Source organism: Pithys albifrons, chromosome 24 (assembly GCF_047495875.1).
Source record: "Pithys albifrons albifrons isolate INPA30051 chromosome 24, PitAlb_v1, whole genome shotgun sequence".
Taxonomy (NCBI): domain Eukaryota; kingdom Metazoa; phylum Chordata; class Aves; order Passeriformes; family Thamnophilidae; genus Pithys; species Pithys albifrons.
The window spans coordinates 6,212,735-6,230,383 of record NC_092481.1 but is presented as its reverse complement, the minus strand read 5'-3'; the positions used below and the strand labels follow the sequence as shown (position 1 = coordinate 6,230,383).

The 17,649-nt window shown below is 55.5% G+C and overlaps 1 protein-coding gene across 1 annotated transcript in view; it reads right to left on the bottom strand.

Annotated features, from left to right (window-relative positions):
- Positions 1-17,649, bottom strand: part of CSMD2 (CUB and Sushi multiple domains 2) — a 292,995-nt gene that overhangs the window by 14,128 nt on the left and 261,218 nt on the right. The window contains exons 56-61 of the mRNA XM_071576489.1: positions 13,806-13,979; positions 11,227-11,409; positions 7,475-7,651; positions 5,996-6,175; positions 3,358-3,531; positions 1,290-1,463 (exon numbers count right to left, since the gene is read on the bottom strand). Coding sequence (XP_071432590.1) covers positions 1,290-1,463; positions 3,358-3,531; positions 5,996-6,175; positions 7,475-7,651; positions 11,227-11,409; positions 13,806-13,979 — 1,062 coding nt within the window. The remainder of the gene's footprint in view (positions 1-1,289; positions 1,464-3,357; positions 3,532-5,995; positions 6,176-7,474; positions 7,652-11,226; positions 11,410-13,805; positions 13,980-17,649) is intronic.

Sequence of the window (17,649 nt, the reverse complement as noted above, 5' to 3'; positions counted from 1 at the left end):
GGGGAGACAAGGAGTGCCCACAGGGCATATTCCCACTGACAGGAATGGGGAGGACCAGGAGTGCCCACAGGACATATTCCCACTGACAGGAATGTGGAGTGCCCACAGGGCATTTTCCCACCAGGAATGGGCAGGACAAGGAGTGCCCACAGGCCATATTCCCAGTGACAGGAATGGGCAGGACAAGGAGTGCCCACAGGGCATATTCCCCTGGCAGGAATGGGGAGGACAAGGAGTACCCACAGGGCATATTCCCCTGGCAGGAATTGGGGGGGACAAGGAGTGCCCACAGGGCATATTCCCATTGACAGGAATGTGGAGTGCCCACAGGGCATATTCCCACCAGGAATGGGCAGGACAAGGAGTGCCCACAGGCCATATTCCCACCGACAGGAATGGGCAGGACAAGGAGTGCCCACAGGGCATATTCCCTCTGACAGGAATGGGGAGGACAAGGAGTGCCCACAGGGCTTATTCCCCTGGCAGGAATGGGGAGGACAAGGAGTGCCCACAGGGCATATTCCCATTGACAGGAATGGGGAGGACAAGGAGTGCCCACAGGGCATATTCCCTCTGACAGGAATGGGCAGGACAAGGAGTGCCCACAGGGCATATTCCCATTGACAGGAATGGGGAGGACAAGGAGTGCCCACAGGGCATATTCCCACTGACAGGAATGGGCAGGACAAGGAGTGCCCACAGGGCATATTCCCACTGACAGGAATGGGCAGGACAAGGAGTGCCCACAGGCCATATTCCCACCGACAGGAATGGGCAGGACAAGGAGTGCCCACAGGGCATATTCCCAGTGACAGGGAGTGCCCACAGGGCATATTCCCTCTGACAGGAATGGGTAGGACAAGGAGTGCCCACAGGATATATTCCCAGTGACAGGAATGGGCAGGACAAGGAGTGCCCACAGGGCATATTCCCAGTGACAGGAATGGGCAGGACAAGGAGCAGACCAAGGTCCCCTCCCCAGCACTGAATCTCAGCATGGTTTGGGTTGGAAGGGAGCTTAAAAATCCTCCAGTGCCACCCCCTGCCATGGGCAGGGACACCTCCCACCAGCCCAGGTTGCTCCATGCCAGGGATGGGCATCCAAGGAGCCAGGAGAAGCAGGGGGGTTGTTGATAAACCAGTAGGCACAAACCAGCAGCATCATCTCTCACATTTTCAGGGCAACAAAGTGCTAATTCCTGCCAACTCAGCACAGAAACCCCCCAGGAAAGGCAGGTGAGCACCCAGAGCTCTCCACCTGCAGCTGGAACCAGGAGCCTTGCCCTTACCTATGCAGCTGGGCTGGGTGCCACTCCAGGTGCCATCAGACTGGCAGAACCTCCGGGCTGAGCCCACCAGCACGAGCGGCGCCAGGCAGGAGAAGGACACGGAGGAGCGGTAGGTGAAGCCTCTGTCCTCCCTCCTGCCCTGGGCAGGTGTCCCTGGGTCACCACAGAACACAGCTGGAACAGGCAGAGGGACAACAGGGTGGCCATGAACCTCCTGGAGAGCAGGGACAGGTCTGGGAGCAGCCCAAGCCCTGCCACCACCTCCAGAGCTGAGCTGACCATTAGTGGGGGCCGATTCCTTTGTCATTCTCTCTTTTTTTGGCAATTGTTGGTAATTAAAAGCATTTAAAGTTGGGCTTCCCAGTTGTTCTGTTCACAAAATGAGCACCCACAGGGTTTGTGAGTGGAAAAGGATCTCCCCAATAAACCACCTCACAAGGGAGAGGAAAAAGCTTTTTAATCCTTGTGATCCAGGGGCCAGGATGGATATCACGACTTAAATGCATTAAATGCATTGCCCCTTCTCCTCCATTTTTCCTTTTTTCCCTCTCTTTTCCCCCCCTAACAGCAGGCTCAGCTTCCAAACCTGTCCCGAATTGCACAGGGTCACTTTGCTACGTGGGTGTGTGTCACACACAAAGCCCATTAATTATCCAGGATCCAGGGAAAGGTTCAAGGAACACGGGGAGGGGTTTGTGGGATTTAACAGGAAAATGGCTCTTGTGCAGCTGCCAACCCCTGGCAAAGGAGCTCCAGGCTGCCTTCGGCATTAGGAGACATTTCCCTCTTTTTTTTTTGGCATCATTTACTGGATCAAGCACAGAGGTTTCCACCCACCCCTCTCTGCCCTCACTGAACATTCCCAACTTCTGCTGCAACACAGAGCTCTGGGCCAAAAAGGCTTTTTCCCACGGCCCTTGGCAGTGCCAGGAGCTCTGACTGCAGCACATCCAGCCCTGGGGAGGGACTGGGCAACCCCCCAGTTTGGGGAGTGACTGGTGGGCAGGAACAGGCAGAACACTCAGAGTTATTCCCAGTGGGGAATAATTATTTCATTATTCTCACAACTCTGTTGCAGAGGGGGAGTGACCAACTGCACCCCCAGGGGCACCCCCTCAGAGGTGGCAAAGCAGAGCCCCCAGTGGCAAAGCAGAGCTCCCAGTGGCAAAGCAGAGCCCCCAGGTGGCAAAGCAGAGCCCCCAGGTGGCAAAGCAGAGCTCCCAGTGGCAAAGCAGAGTCCCCAGGTGGCAAAGCAGAGCCCCCAGGTGGCAAAGCAGAGCCCCCAGTGGCAAAGCAGAGTCCCCAGGTGGCAAAGCAGAGCCCCCAGTGGCAAAGCAGAGTCCCCAGGGTGGCAAAGCAGAGCCCCCAGTGGCAAAGCAGAGCCCGCAGGTGGCAAAGCAGAGCCCCCAGGGTGGCAAAGCACAGCCCCCAGATGGCAAAGCAGAGCTCCCAGGTGGCAAAGCAGAGCTCTCAGGTGGCAAAGCACAGCCCCCAGATGGCAAAGCAGAGCCCCCAGTGGCAAAGCAGAGCCCCCAGGTGGCAAAGCAGAGCCCCCAGTGGCAAAGCAGAGCCCCCAGGTGGCAAAGCAGAGCTCCCAGGTGGCAAAGCAGAGCTCCCAGGTGGCAAAGCAGTGCCCCCAGGTGGCAAAGCAGAGCCCTCAGGTGGCAAAGCAGAGCCCCCAGGTGGCAAGCCCCTGCTCCCAGGTGGCAAAGCAGAGGTCCCAGTGACAAACCAGTGCTCCCAGGTGGCAAACCAGTGCCCCCAGGTGGCAAACCGGTGCCCCCAGGTGGCAAACCAGCGCTCCCAGCAGTCTGGCTGCTGTGGGAGGGCACTCAGAGTTGGAGGCAGAGCCACTCCAAGCATCACCATGGCATCAAAACTCCCCCTGACCAGCTAAAGCCACACAGCCCCTGGGCTCGGGGCAGGGCTGCCCCTCCACCCCCTGGCACTGCCAAAGCAGAGCTCCTAAAAGAGCCACTAAACCAGCCACAGAGAGGCCAGAGATGATGGAAAGGGCACCAAAGAGCCGAGGGGGATGCAGAATGCCCATCCCAGGGCTGGTACTCACGGAAACACTGCGGGATGTCCCCGCGCCACGTGCCGTTGCCCTCGCAGGTGAGCACGGCGGGCAGAGACAGCTGGTACCCCTCCAGGCAGGCATAGCTCACACTGGCACCCCAGCTGAAATCCGAGCCCACCACCTTCCCGTTGGGAATGGCCTGGGGAGCTTTGCAGGTGATGGCTGTGGGAGAGACAAGGGCAGGCTCAGTTCCAGGGAAGGAGGAACTCACTGAGGGTCAAAGCTCTGCCCTCCTGGAGCATCCCCTGGGAATGGCCCAGCAGGGGCTGCACAAACTGGGAAAAATCCAGGATTTACCCTGAAGGTTGGAGGTAACCAAATCAGGGAATATCCTGAGCTGGGAGGGACCCCAAGGACCATCCAGTCCGACCCCTGGCCCTGCACAGACACCCCAACAATCCCACCCTGTGTCCTGCACAGACACCCCAACAATCCCACCCTGACCCTGCACAGACACCCCAACAATCCCACCCTGGCCCTGCACAGACACCCCAACAATCCCACCCTGTCTCTGCACAGACACCCCAACAATCCCACCCTGTCTCTGCACAGACACCCCAACAATCCCACCCTGTTCCTGCACAGACACCCCAACAATCCCACCCAGAGCATCATCCAAACCCTCCTGGAGCTCTGGCAGCCTCGGGGCTGTGCCCACTGCCCTGGGGAGCCTGCTCAGTGCCCACCACCCTCTGAGGGGGGAAAGAACCTTTCCCTAATCTCCCTCCCAGTCGGATTTCTGAGTCGATGTTCATTTCCAGAAGATGAGAATCTGCCCTGACTGAGTGTAAAAACTCATCTCAGACCCCCTGAAAGATTGATCCATTTTGGACAACCTGCCTGAGCTTCAGATCAGCAGCTCCAGCAACAACCTGTGGGTATTTCATCCCCTCTGGGGTGTTCTAATAGGACATTTTTGCAGTGCTTTGCTTTTCAGCTCAGAGGAGCATTGGGAGAGATGCTAAACCTGCACAAATCAGCCTGGCCTCCAAATGAGACTCTTGGCCACGTTGTGGATTATTCCTGCAACATGAGCTCAGTGCAGAGAATGAAAGAGGAGGGTAAGAATTGCTCTTTACAGCCTCTGAAGGAGCTGCAGAGCACTTGAAAGTTTCTCTGTGGTCTGGATTTATATCAGCTTCATGACAGGTGAGTTTTCCAGATTGCTAAAGAAGGGCACAGATGCTGCTACAAGTCTTATCTGCACTTGGTGGGGGAGTAAAACACTCACAGAGGAGACACAGCCTGCCCAGCAACTGCTTTATTATTCCCCTTTTCTATCTCTGAACTCCAGGAGCAATCTCAGAAAAGAGGAATAATGAAAAGACTCCCAGGAAACATTTTTTCAGATTATTTCTGGTGATGTCAAGAAGTGTTTGCTTGAAAAAAACACAACATTTCATTCGAGTTTGATCTGAGCTTTTGGGAAGGGAAAAATCTCTTTGCTCTTTGTGCTTCACTGTTCCCTCTGTGCCCCACGGATGGCACCAAGTGCCTCCCTCCCAGTGACTGACAGACCCACAGACAGCAAAGTGGCAGAATCCCAGAATTCCAGACTGTTCTGAGCTGGGAGGGACCAAAAGGATCAGGGAGTCCCAACTCACACAGGGGATTGAACCCCTGACCTTGGGCATTGTTATAATCATGTTTTAACCAACTGAGCTGATCTCAGGTTCACTCTATAAAATGTGATCAATGGTGTAAGTGCCACAAACAAGGGAACAGGAGGAATGGCAGAGCCAAGGAGTGCCCAGTGGGCTCTGGGCACCAGGCAGAGCTCTCTGCTTTTCCCCTTGGGTGTAAGTGCCATGAACACAGGGAATGGCAGAGCCAAGGAATGCCCAGGTGGGCTCTGGGCACCAGGCAGAGCTCTTTGCTTTTCCCCTTGGGTGTAAGTGCCATGAACAGGGGACAGAGGGAATGGCAGAGCCAAGGAATGCCCAGGTGGGCTCTGGGCACCAGGCAAAGCTCTTTGCTTTTCCCTTGGGTGTGCCATGAACAGGGGACAGAGGGAATGGCAGAGCCAAGGAGTGCCCAGGTGGGCTCTGGGCATCAGACAGAGCTCTTTGCTTTTCCCCTTGGGTGTAAGTGCCATAAATAGGGGAAAAGGAGGAATGGCAGAGCCAAGGAATGCCCAGGTGGGCTCCTGGCACCGGGCAGAGCTCTTTGCTTTTCCCTTGGGTGTAAGTGCCATGAACAGGGGACAGAGGGAATGGCAGAGCCAAGGAGTGCCCAGGTGGGCTCTGGGCATCAGACAGAGCTCTTTGCTTTTCCCTTGGGTGTAAGTGCCATAAATAGGGGAAAAGGAGGAATAGAAGAGCCAAGGAATGCCCAGGTGGGCTCTGGGCACCAGGCAGAGCTCTTTGCTTTTCCCTTGGGTGTAAGTGCCATGAACAGGGGACAGAGGGAATGGCAGAGCCAAGGAATGCCCAGGTGGGCTCTGGGCACCAGGCAAAGCTCTTTGCTTTTCCCTTGGGTGTGCCATGAACAGGGGACAGAGGGAATGGCAGAGCCAAGGAGTGCCCAGGTGGGCTCCTGGCACCGGGCAGAGCTCTCTGTTTTTCCCCTTGCCCAAACCCCTCCTGTGCCCCGCAGAACTCGTGCCCGCTGCCCGCAGCCCCCTTACCCTTGCAGACAGGCTTGGTGCCATTCCAGGTGCGGTCCTTGGTGCAGGTGAGGGCAGAAGCCCTGGCAGACTCCATCATGTAGCCAGGGGTGCACTGGAACACCACGGACTTGTTGTAGGTGAAGTCGGTGCCCAGGCGGACGCCGTTGGCTGGCACACCCGGGTCGCCACAGTTGATCACTGCCAAGGCAAGGGAAGGAGCACTCCTGGCTGCCCAGGGCTGCCACCTGGCAGTCCTGAGCACTGTGCCAGGCAGGATGGGCTCAGCTAACCGAGGAGGAGGGAGGGTTTGGGGCACAGAGCGTGGCAGGAGGAGCTGGAGGTGCAGAAAGCTTTGCTTGTCCTCAGTGCAGCGAGCAGGGATTTGATGGCACATTCAAACCTTGCAAGGAGCTGAATTAACACACATGAACCACTAAAGCCAAGCTGGGTCAGGGCTGGGTTGGGGAGGGCAGTTCTCTCCTCTTTACCCCACTTATCTCCTCTTATCTAAGCCCACCAGGGTTGGCCCCACGCCTGTTCCTCTGCAGGACACCCAACCCTTCCTCCAGCCCTTCTGAGCCTGCCCATCCTCACCCCAGGAGCTCCCACATCCAGGAGCAGCCCCAGAGAGCCCCTCTGGGCTGGCTGACACCTACCCCTGGAATTACTCCAGAGCTCCCTTCATCCAACTGGAAGAAAACAAACCTGGAGCAAGACTTTTCCATTAGGCACTGGCAGAGACCTCGGGCTGAGGCTCTGCCAGGAGAGCTCAGCAGAGCTGAGTGGGGCATCTACAGTGGGCACCCAGCCCAGTCCCCAGGGGGGAAAAGAGACCAAAAAAACCTCCCTAATTTTGTGAAATTTCTACTTCTGCTCTGCAAAATGTTGTTTGCACAGCAAGGCCACTGAAGGGAATGAATTTCTGGAGTCCTTTTGTTCAGGTACAAACTGTCCAGTAATTATAAATACGAGTGTCCCATGATTAGAAGTGACACATTAAACTAAGCTGGACATTTCAATGGGATGAAATGGTAAAGAGCCAAAATTTTGGAGAGTTGAAGCCAAGGTTTGACAGGTTTGACAGGTCATGTCACTGAACAAAGAAAAGGCAGAACTCCAGCAGGGATGAAGATGCTTCAAAACCACCCCGAAGGATGAAGTCAGGAGAGCACCACCCAACTTTGAAGCCAAAAGAAAAGCTCTGCCCAAGATTCCACCTAATCATAAATATGGAAATTAGAAGGTGTTAACTACGGACTTAAAACAATAAAATAACTCATTTTCCACAAACAAGTCAGGCAAGTTTTTGCCCAGTATGAACTGGCTTTGCCTCCAACATTACCAATAAATACCTTACTGGTAATAGAGACAAATTTTTCTCTTGGAGGTTTTTTTGTTTGGTTGGTTGGGTTTTTTTTCCTTTTTTTTGGGGGGTGTTTTTGCTTCTCACAGGGCCTGGCAGCACCTCCTGCCCCAGGAAGCCCCCCCAGTGCTGACCTGTGCACTCTGGGCTGGTGCCAGTCCAGGTCCCGTTGACGGTGCAGTGTCTGCTCAGGACTCCTGTGGAATAATAACCCTCCCTGCACTGGTAGATGATGGAGCTGGAGAAGACCAGACCATCGTTGAAGATGACCTTGGCATTGCTGGGGGTTCCTGGGTTTCCACAGGATATCACTGGAAAGCAAAAGGACCAAGTTAAAAAAAACCCAACACCCCAAAACACAAATTATGTCCCTCCAAAATGAGGTTTTCCTCCTGCAATTGGCTGTTAATAAAAGCAAGATTGGCTGTAAAGCCTCTGGATCAGCTCAGAGGGAAGGGGCTTTTCCATGGAAAATCAGCTGTCTTGGTCCACTGAATATTGGGGAAAGGGGTATTCAAATTTTGGGAAAAGGGCACTCAAAAATTGGAGAGGGGCACTCAAAAAATTGGGGAAAGGAGCACTCGAAAATTGGGGAAAGGGGCACTCAAAATTTGGGGGCAAAAATTGGGGGAAAAGATACTCAAAAAATTGGAGAGGGGCACTCAAAAATTGGGGAAAGGGGCACTCAAATTTTGGGGGCAAAAACTGGGGAAAGGGGCACTAAAAATTGGAGAGGGGCACTCAAATTTTGGGAAAAGGGCACTCGAAAATTGGGGAAAGGGGCACTCAAAAAATTGGGGAAAGGGGCACTCAAAATTTGGGGAAAAAATACTCAAAAATTTGGAGGGGGCACTCAAAAATTGGGGAAAGGAGCACTCAAAATTTGGGGGCAAAAACTGGGGAAAGGGGCACTAAAAATTGGAGAGGGGCACTCAAATTTTGGGAAAAGGGCACTCAAAAATTGGGGAAAGGGGCACTCAAAAATTATGGGAGGGGCACTCAAAAATTGGGGAAAGGGGCACTCAAATTTTGGGGTGGGGCATTCAAAAATTGGGGAAAGGGGCACTGAAAATTTGGGAGCCAAAATTGGGGGAAAAGATACTCAAAAATTTGGAGAGAGGCACTCAAAAATTGGGGAAAGGGGCACTCAAAAAATTGTGGAAAGGGGCACTCAAATTTTGGGCAAAGGGCACTCAAATTTTGGGCAAAGGGCACTCAAATTTTGGGCAAAGGGCACTCAAATTTTGGGCAAAGGGCACTCCAACCCAGGCTCCTCAAAGCCAGCCCTCAGCTCAGCTCAGGGCAGGACCTGCACCCCTGGCAGGGCACTGGAAAACTCCCTGTCCCTGCACCCAGCAAGTCCCTGAAGCTGCAGCCCTGCCCCTGTGCCAGGCACATCCTGGGGGCATCCTGTGCTCAGACTGAGCCTCTCTGTGCCCCTCCAGCAGCAGAGCTGGGGAGCAATTCCAGGAATTCCCTGGGCAAGCAGGTGCTGGTGGCCTGGGAAGCAGCAGCAGCCTGGATTGGGCTCCATTTGGGCACTCTGGAGTAGGCAGAGTTAATGCCCCACTGAGGTGCCAACCCTGCCAAGGACCTGCCTGGGCATTCAGCCTTCATGCCAGGAATTCAGCCCAAATTCTGCCCCCCTCTCCCTGTTCCACAGGGCTGGGTACAAATGCCAGGGAGCAGCTGATCACTGGCAATCACTGCCCCACGTTGGCCACTCAGCACTTCACATTAAGTGACTAAATTAGAGGAATAATGTTATTATTATTCAAAAAGTATGAAAAAAAATCCTGCCAGGGCTGTGGATTTTGGTGCCTCTGGAGCCTGATGGGTTATTTATCCTGAGATTAATGACTGGAGCCTTCCCACTGACAGAAAAAAACACAGAGTGTAAAAAAAAACCCCTGAGAACTGAGTGTATTAATAACACAATTCGGTGTCTTTTCAATCAAGAGCTTCATCAATTTGGAATAAATTTCCAATTCATTTGCAAACCCTCTCTAAGCTTTTGGCTTTTGAACCAGCTGGAGAGAAACTTGCCCAGGTCTCCTTGCACTTGGTCTCCTGCCTCATTTTTGGGGGGCATGGAGGGGGCAGTGCCTTCATTTGGGGGGCATGGAGGGGGCAGTGCCTTCATTTTAGGGAGGGGGCAGTGCCTTCATTTTGGGGGGCATGGAGGGGGCAGTGCCTTCATTTGGGGGGCATGGAGGGGGCAGTGCCTTCATTTGGGGGGCATGGAGGGGGCAGTGCCTTCATTTGGGGGGCATGGAGGGGGCAGTGCCTTCATTTGGGGGGGCATGGAGGGGGCAGTGCCTTCATTTGGGGGGCATGGAGGGGGCAGTGCCTTCATTTGGGGGGCATGGAGGGGGCAGTACCTACATTTTGGGGGGGGCATGGAGGGGGCAGTGCCTTCATTTGGGGGACATGGAGGGGGCAGTGCCTTCCTTTGGGGGGGCATGGAGGGGGCAGTACCTTCCTTTGGGGGGGCATGGAGGGGGCAGTGCCTTCATTTGGGGGGGCATGGAGGGGGCAGTGCCTTCCTTTGGGGGGGCATGGAGGGGGCAGTACCTTCATTTGGGGGGCATGGAGGGGGCAATACCTTCATTTGGGGGGGCATGGAGGGGGCAGTACCTTCATTTTGGGGGGCATGGAGGGGGCAGTGCCTTCATTGGGGGGGCGTGGAGGGGGCAGTGCCTTCATTTGTGGGGGCATGGAGGGGGCAGTTCCTTCATTTGTGGGGGCATGGAGGGGGCAGTGCCTTCATTTGTGGGGGCATGGAGGGGGCAGTGCCTTCATTTGGGGGGCATGGAGGGGGCAGTGCCTTCATTTTGGGGGGCATGGAGGGGCCAATACCCTCACTTTGGGGGGCATGGAGGGGGCAGTACCTTCATTTTAGGGAGGGGGCAGTGCCTTCCTTTGGGGGGCATGGAGGGGGCAGTGCCTTCATTTGGGGGACATGGAGGGGGCAGTACCTTCATTTGGGGGGCATGGGAGGGGGCAGTGCCTTCATTTTGGGGGGCATGGAGGGGGCAGTGCCTTCATTTGGGGGGGCATGGAGGGGGCAATGCCTTCATTTTGGGGGGCATGGAGGGGGCAATACCTTCATTTGGGGGGGCATGGAGGGGGCAGTGCCTTCATTTGGGGGGCATGGAGGGGGCAGTGCCTTCATTTGGGGGGCATGGAGGGGGCAGTGCCTTCATTTGTGGGGGCATGGAGGGGGCAGTGCCTTCCTTTGGGGGGCATGGAGGGGGCAATACCTTCATTTGGGGGGGCATGGAGGGGGCAATACCCTCATTTTGGCGGGCATGGAGGGGGCAGTGCCTTCATTTGGGGAGCATGGGAGGGGGCAGTGCCTTCATTTTGGGGGACATGGAGGGGGCAGTACCTTCATTTTGGGGGGCATGGAGGGGGCAGTGCCTTCATTTGGGGGGGCATGGAGGGGGCAATACCCTCATTTTGGGGGGCATGGGAGGGGGCAGTGCCTTCATTTTGGGGGACATGGAGGGGGCAGTACCTTCACACTCCATCTGGATGCCACTCCAGGTTGGGTTGGCAGGTTCGCTTGGAGGAACCATGCAGGGCAGTGCCCGCTGGGGGGGTTTGGGGTACCCGCAGCAGGCTGGGAAGGGTTTGGGGCACCCACAGAAGACTGAGGGGAGCATGGGAGGGGGCAGTACCTTCATTTTGGGGGGCATGGGAGGAGGCAGTACCTTCACACTCTGACTGGGTGCCACTCCAGGAGCCGTTGGGTTGGCACGTTCGCTCCAAGGAGCCACGCAGGGCAGTGCCCACTGGGGGGGCTTGGGGTGCCAACAGAAGGCTAAGGGGGGCATGGAGGGGACAGAACCTTCATTTTGGGGGGCATGGGAGGGGGCAGTACCTTCACACTCCGGCTGGGTGCCACTCCAGGAGCCGTTGGGTTGGCACGTTCGCTCCGAGGAGCCGCGCAGGGAGTAGCCGGGCTCGCAGCTGAACCGCACCACGCTGCCCACGCCGAAGGTGGTGCCCAGCCCGATGCCATGCGACGGGATCCCCGGGTCCCCACACACGCCCTGGCTGCCCCCTGGCACAGAGAGAAGCATGAGATGGATCAGGTCCTTGTTCCCCCTCACTGGGGGATGTCCCTGCCAGCAGAGCAGCAAAACCCCAACTGGAACACCCCCTGACTCCAGACCCCACTGGGCTGGAGGTGCCATAACTCCTGGATGCCAAGGTGGAGCTTGGCAGCTGCTCCTGCATCAGCCATGTGGGCACCCTCAGGCACGTGGGGTGGCTCCTGGGCATGGGCCTGTGCAGGGCACTCAAAATTTGGGGGCAAAAACTGGGGAAAGGGGCACTCAAAAACTGGGGAAAGGGGCACTGGAATTTTGGGGGAAAGGGGCACTCAAAAACTGGGGAAAGGAGCACTCAAGTTTTGGGGAGGGGCACTCAAAAATCAGGAAAAAGGGCACTCCAATGTTGGGGTGGGGCACTCAAAAATTGGGGAAAAGGGCACTCAAATTTTGGGGAAATGGGCACTGAAAAATTTGGGGAGGGGTTCTCGAATTTTGGGGGAAAGGGCACTCAAAAATTGGGGGCAAAAATTGGGAAAGGGGCACTCAAAAATTGGGAAAAAGGGGCACTCAAATTTTGGGAAAGGGGCACTCAAAAATTGGGGAGAGGTTAAAAGGTGCCAGGACACAAAGGGGTTGCTGCTTTTATAGTGTCAATGGAGCCCCATCATTGGCACCTGAGAGCCCAAGGCTGCCACCTTTGACGTTGGCACAAAGCTCAGTCGTGCCTTCCACTCACAACCTTTGGCAGGAGACAACCTGAGTCTTGCTCTGCTTCTTCCCTGCTTTTGTGGCTGCTCCACCTGGGTTTGGTGGGGAAGAGGAGCCTTTCCCCAAGCCCTTGGGTGGAAAGGATGGTTCTGGAATCCTGGGCATTCACCCAGACATCCCCCAGGACCATCAGCCTTAGTCTACAGAACCCCTCCTGGCCCCAGGTGTCAGCAGGAACCAGGCAGAGGAAAGCTGAGTGGTCCCAAAAATCCACCCCCAGAGATGACAGGGGACAGGGAGAAGGAACCACTTGGGGGAAAGGCAGGAATTGGAGCAGAAAACCTCCTGAGCAGCTCCAGAGCAAGAACTCCTCAGCCACAGCTCCTGAACACCAGGATGACTCCACTTCATTTCCCTTCCCCTTCCAAATCAGAGGTTAAACTTGGTCAAGTGGAGCTGCTGAATCTAAGTGGCATAATTAAAGATTAACACTTGTCCCAAATGCTTTGCTCCAGTTGAGTTGTTATGTCACCTCCTGTGTGTTCTCCAAGGAACAAGAGGTGGGATGGCCTGGGCAGGGCTTTGCAGAGCATCCCACCAGTCACCCAGCACCCTCCCCTCTGCTGGAGACCCCCAGACCCAACTCCAGCAGGGCCTGGCCACCCCATCTCACTGCATCCCCCAGGATTTGGACCCGAATCTCTTCCATCAGGAGCTTTTATTTGCTAATTAGGATGTTCTCAGTGCAGGACCTTTCTCACCCATGAGTGGGGAAGGATTTCTGCAGCCAAAGTGCTCTCTGTGGAGATGCTGCTGATGTGGAAACTCATCGTACCAACTTCCACTTGCCCTGTGCAGGGCTGGGACTGGCTGTCCCAGTAGATGTGAGGCCTTGGAAAGGGGCCAGGGGGGCTCCTTTGGTTGGAATCCATGAGAAGGAGGGTCAGGAGAGGCAGAGAGGGCACAAGAACCCGAGTTTGAGTCTGACACATTCAGGCTCTGCAGGGAGAGCTCCCAGGCAGCAGCTGCACCCCCTCCCAGCACAGCCCTTTGCTGCAGAGATTTATTTCTCTCCTGCCAGCCCAGGGCTTCTCTGTGCCAGTGTTTGAGCCAAGCTGCAGGAGGTTGGATGGCAGAGCTGCAGTGACTTCCAGCCCCCACAACCTCCCTGCCAGGAGGAAAGCAGGGAAGGATCATCACAGAATGTGCTGGGTGGGAAGGGACACACAAGGACCATCCAGTCCAGCCCTCAGCCCTGCACAGGAACATCCCCAAGAGTCACCCCCTGTGCCCCAGAGCATCATCCAAACCCTCCTGGAGCTCTGGTAGCCTCGGGGCTGTGCCAGCTGCCCTGGGGAGCCTGGTCAGTGCCCACCACCCTCTGAGGGAAGAACCTTTTCCTGAGATCCCACCTAACCCTGCCCTGTCACAGCCCCAGCCCTTCCCTGGGTGCTGTCCCTGGTGCCCACAGGGCAGAGCTCAGTGCCAGCTCTTCCTCTGCCCCTCCCAAGGAAGTTGTACCTGCCATGAGGTCTCCCCTCAGTCTCCTCTTCTCCACCTGGACATCCCAAGTGCCCTCAGTGCCCTCACACGCTGCCCCCTCCAGTCCCTTCCCCATCCCTCTGCCCTCCTTTGGACACTGCAATGGCTGAGTGCCCTTGCCCTCCTGTGCTGCTGGCAGTGCCCAGCCCCTCACCTGAGCAGTGGGGCAGGGAGCCGCTCCAGCGCCCGTCCAGCTGGCACATCCGCGTGGCATTGCCCACCAGCGTCCGCCTGCCCAGGCAGCTGTACCTCACCACGGAGCCCACCGTGTGCTTGTCCCCCGAGAGCTGGGCATGGGGGGGAGCCCCGGGGTGGCCACAGGACACCACTGCAAGAGACACAGCAACAGCTCCAGCCACGTGGGCACCACACAACAGGCTGGGTTGGCAGGAACCTTAAAGGTCATCTCATTCCACCACCTCCCACTAGACCAGGATGATCCAAGCCCTGCCCAACCTGGCCTTGGACACTTCAGGGATGATGCTCCTTCAAAGACAGAGGCAGCAGGTACAAGTGCTGCATGTCTGAGGTCACTGCAGGGCATTTGGGCAGCTTAAACCCACCCATCTAGTTGAGGTGACATCTGATTGACCAGGTGGAGATCAGTCAAAGGCTGGACTTGATCTCTGAGGTCTTTCCAACCTGAGACAGGGAGAATCAGATTAGATATTAGAAGAATATTTTTTCCCTGTTAGGGTGGTCAGGCATTGGAAGGGGCTGCCCAGGGAGGTGGTGGAGTCCCCACTCCTGGAGGTGTTTAAAAGGGGTCTGGATCTGGTGTGGGGTGAAGTGGTTTGGAGGTTCAGGGGTTACAGTGACACTGCTGGGGTTGATGGTTGAACTTGAGGATCTTGAAGGTCTCTTCCAACCTTGGTGATTCTGTGATTCTGTTCTGTGGTTCTAAATGTTTCTGGCATCTACCCCAGCACCCACCAAGCCCCCAGTGGCTCAACCATGAGCACAGCAGACCTGGCATCAGTCTCTGCATGGGAGACATGAGCTCATCCCTGCAAGAGCTGCCAAGGTTTGTGCAGAAAAGCCTCGTCTTGACAGTGCCAGGCACTTGGCAGGTTCCTTGGGAAACTCATCCCTTGTTCACATGAACATTCCCCTGCACACCCTCAGCCTGTTCCTGGCTGTGATCGATGCCATGTCACACCTGGGCACACCTTGGCACTGCTCACCCAACCAGAGCCACCACTAACCAGAATAAATAGCTTTGCTTTAGCTGAGCAGTGGGAGAGGAGCCAGGGGAGCTGCTGGCAGGAGCAGTGCCAGCTCCAGGGGTTGGCAGAGAGGGTGGGCTGAGGGTGCTTGATGTAAGCCCCCCACACTGCTCATGTTGGGGGGAACATCCATGGGGGAGAACTTCCCTCCCTCTGCTGGAGGCCAAACCCCCCCCAGCTGGCACCAGGCAGCCAACAGGATGTGCTGCAATAACGAGCAGGGCACCAGGGGGGGTGGGCACGTGGGGATTGGCATCCTCTGGTGCAGAGCTGTGACCAAACCCAAGGAAAGGGGCTGAGAGCTCCTGCTGGAACCAACAGTTCAATAACACCCTGCAGCACACTCAGCTGGGCTGCAAAGCCCCAGGGACAGGGAGGGTGGCAGAGGGTTTCTGTACCCAGAGCTGTGCTGGGCTCTGCTCCCATGGACTTGACTCTCCCACCCCAGAGGGGATCAGCTCTGGGTTGTTCTCCCCTCCAAAAGAGGTGTGAGAGAACATTCCCAGTCCTAAGGGATGTTTTAGGAAGTGTTTTGAGGTGTTCAGCTACACCCACTTGAAAGGGGTTTAAGTTTCAGCACTGAGAACAACTTAATTCCATGGAGTTATGGAATGGTTTGGGTTGGAAGGGACCTTGTGGATCAACCAGTTCCAACCCCTGCCATGGGCAGGGACACCTTCCACAGGCAGGGACACCTTCCACCAGTCCAGGGTGCTCCAACCTGGCCTTGGGCACTTCCAGGGATGGGGCAGCCACAGCTTCTCTGGGCACCTGTGCCAGGGCCTTGCCCCTCTAAGAATAAAATTCAATACACAGAAAACAAAGACATGCAAAGATGTTGTTTTAACTCTTAACCCCACAAATCCACAAAATCAGTTGTAAAAGTGACCTGAGCCTCCAAAGCTTTGAGAATGCCCACAAATCCTCCAAGCCACCTCATTTCAAGGAAGGAGATCCCTTGCACTCAGCTGGAAAGGATCTCAGGCTTCAAGTTTGACAGAGAACACCCCCTGGAGCCCCCCAGCTTTGGTAACAGGGGGTGTCACTGGTCAGTCCCCAGGAACTGTGCAGGGTGTGCAAGGTGAGGGTGGGACATGCTGCTCATGAAAGGAAAGGAAAAGGTGCCCCAAACTACTTTACATGGCTGGGAGTGGAGGAATAATACAAAGGGGAAGAAAAGAATCAGCTGTGGCTTTGAAACAGCTTCAGCCAGGCCAGAGTTCTGGAGCACTGAGGCCATTCCTTAGCCAGGGAATGGGATTGCAGCTGAGTTTGGGTCCAGTAAGGCCAACTGGGCTGTGCTGGGGGTGGGTTTGCCAAGGGGCTGGTCCTGCCTGCACCACCAGCTCACTGGGCAGCACTAAGGCAACTAAAATACACTCTGGATCTTGATTTCTCCCAGTGTAGGACTGGGGACACTGGGACAGCACCACTGACACCTTCCCCAGTCCACAGAGACCTCCTGGCCTGGGTGTTACATGAGGCCAGCAGGAGGATTTGGTGTCTTCCCACACTATTCCAAACACTCCTTAAGCCAAACCATCACCCAGAACATCCCAGTTCCAATCCCAGTGGCAGAAAGAGGGAGGATACTGGGGGAAAAATGGGATAGAAACAAAGCAAGGGGAGGAAGCAAATCCTCTTTGGCACTTGGGCTGCAGCAAAATGAATTTAGTCTGTATTTACACCCCAAATCCCTGGGGATAGAATCACAGAATCACTTGGGTTGGAAGAGACCTCTGAGATCATCAAGTCCAACCCTTGATCCAACCCCACTTTGATCACCATATCAAGGCACTCAGTGCCATGTCCAGTCTCATTTTAAACACCTCCAGGGATGGAGAATCCACCCCCTCTCTGGGCAGCCCATTCCAATCCCTGAGCACTCTCTCTGCAAAGAATATTTTTCTGATCTCCAACTTCAATTTCCCCTGGCAGAGCTTGAGCCCATCGTGCCCCCTTGTCCTATTGCTGAGTGCCTGGGAGAAGAGACCAACCCCCAGCTGGCCAGAACTTTCCTTCAGGGAGTTCCAGACAGTGCTGAGGTCACCTCTGAGCCTCCTCTTCTCCAGGCTGAACACCCCCAGCTCCCTCAGCCTCTCCCTACAGCACTTGTGCTCCAGTCCCTTCTCCAGCCTCGTTGCTCTTCTCAGTTGGGTTGGAAGAGACCTCTGAGATCATCAACCCTTGATCCAACCCTACTGTGATCACCAGCCCAGGGCACTCTGTGCCCTGGGCTGGTGATCACAGTAGGGTTGGATCAAGACATGATGGATTCTCACTCAGTGCCACATCCACAGAATCACAGAATGGATTGGGTTGAAAAAGACCTCCAAGATCATCAAGTCCAACCCTTGGTCCAACTCCAGTCCCTTTACCAGATCATGGCACTCAGTGCCACGTCCATTCTCAGTTTAAACACCTCCAGGGATGGGGAATCCACCCCCTCTCTGGGCAGCCCATTCCAATCCCTGAGCACTCTCTCTGCAAAGAATTTCTTTCTGATATCCAACCTTAACCTCCCCTGGCAGAGCTTGAGCTGTGCCTTTTTGTCCTGAGAGAAGAGACCAATCCCCACCTGGCTATAACATCTTTTCAGGGAATTGTAGAAAATTAGAAGGTCTTCCCTGAGCCTCCTCTTCTCCAGACTGAACACCCCCAGCTCCCTCAGCCTCTCCCCACAGCACTTGTGCTCCAGTCCCTTCTCCAGCCTCGTTGCTCTTCTCAATTGGGTTGGAAGAGACCTCTGAGATCATCAACCCTTGATCCAAC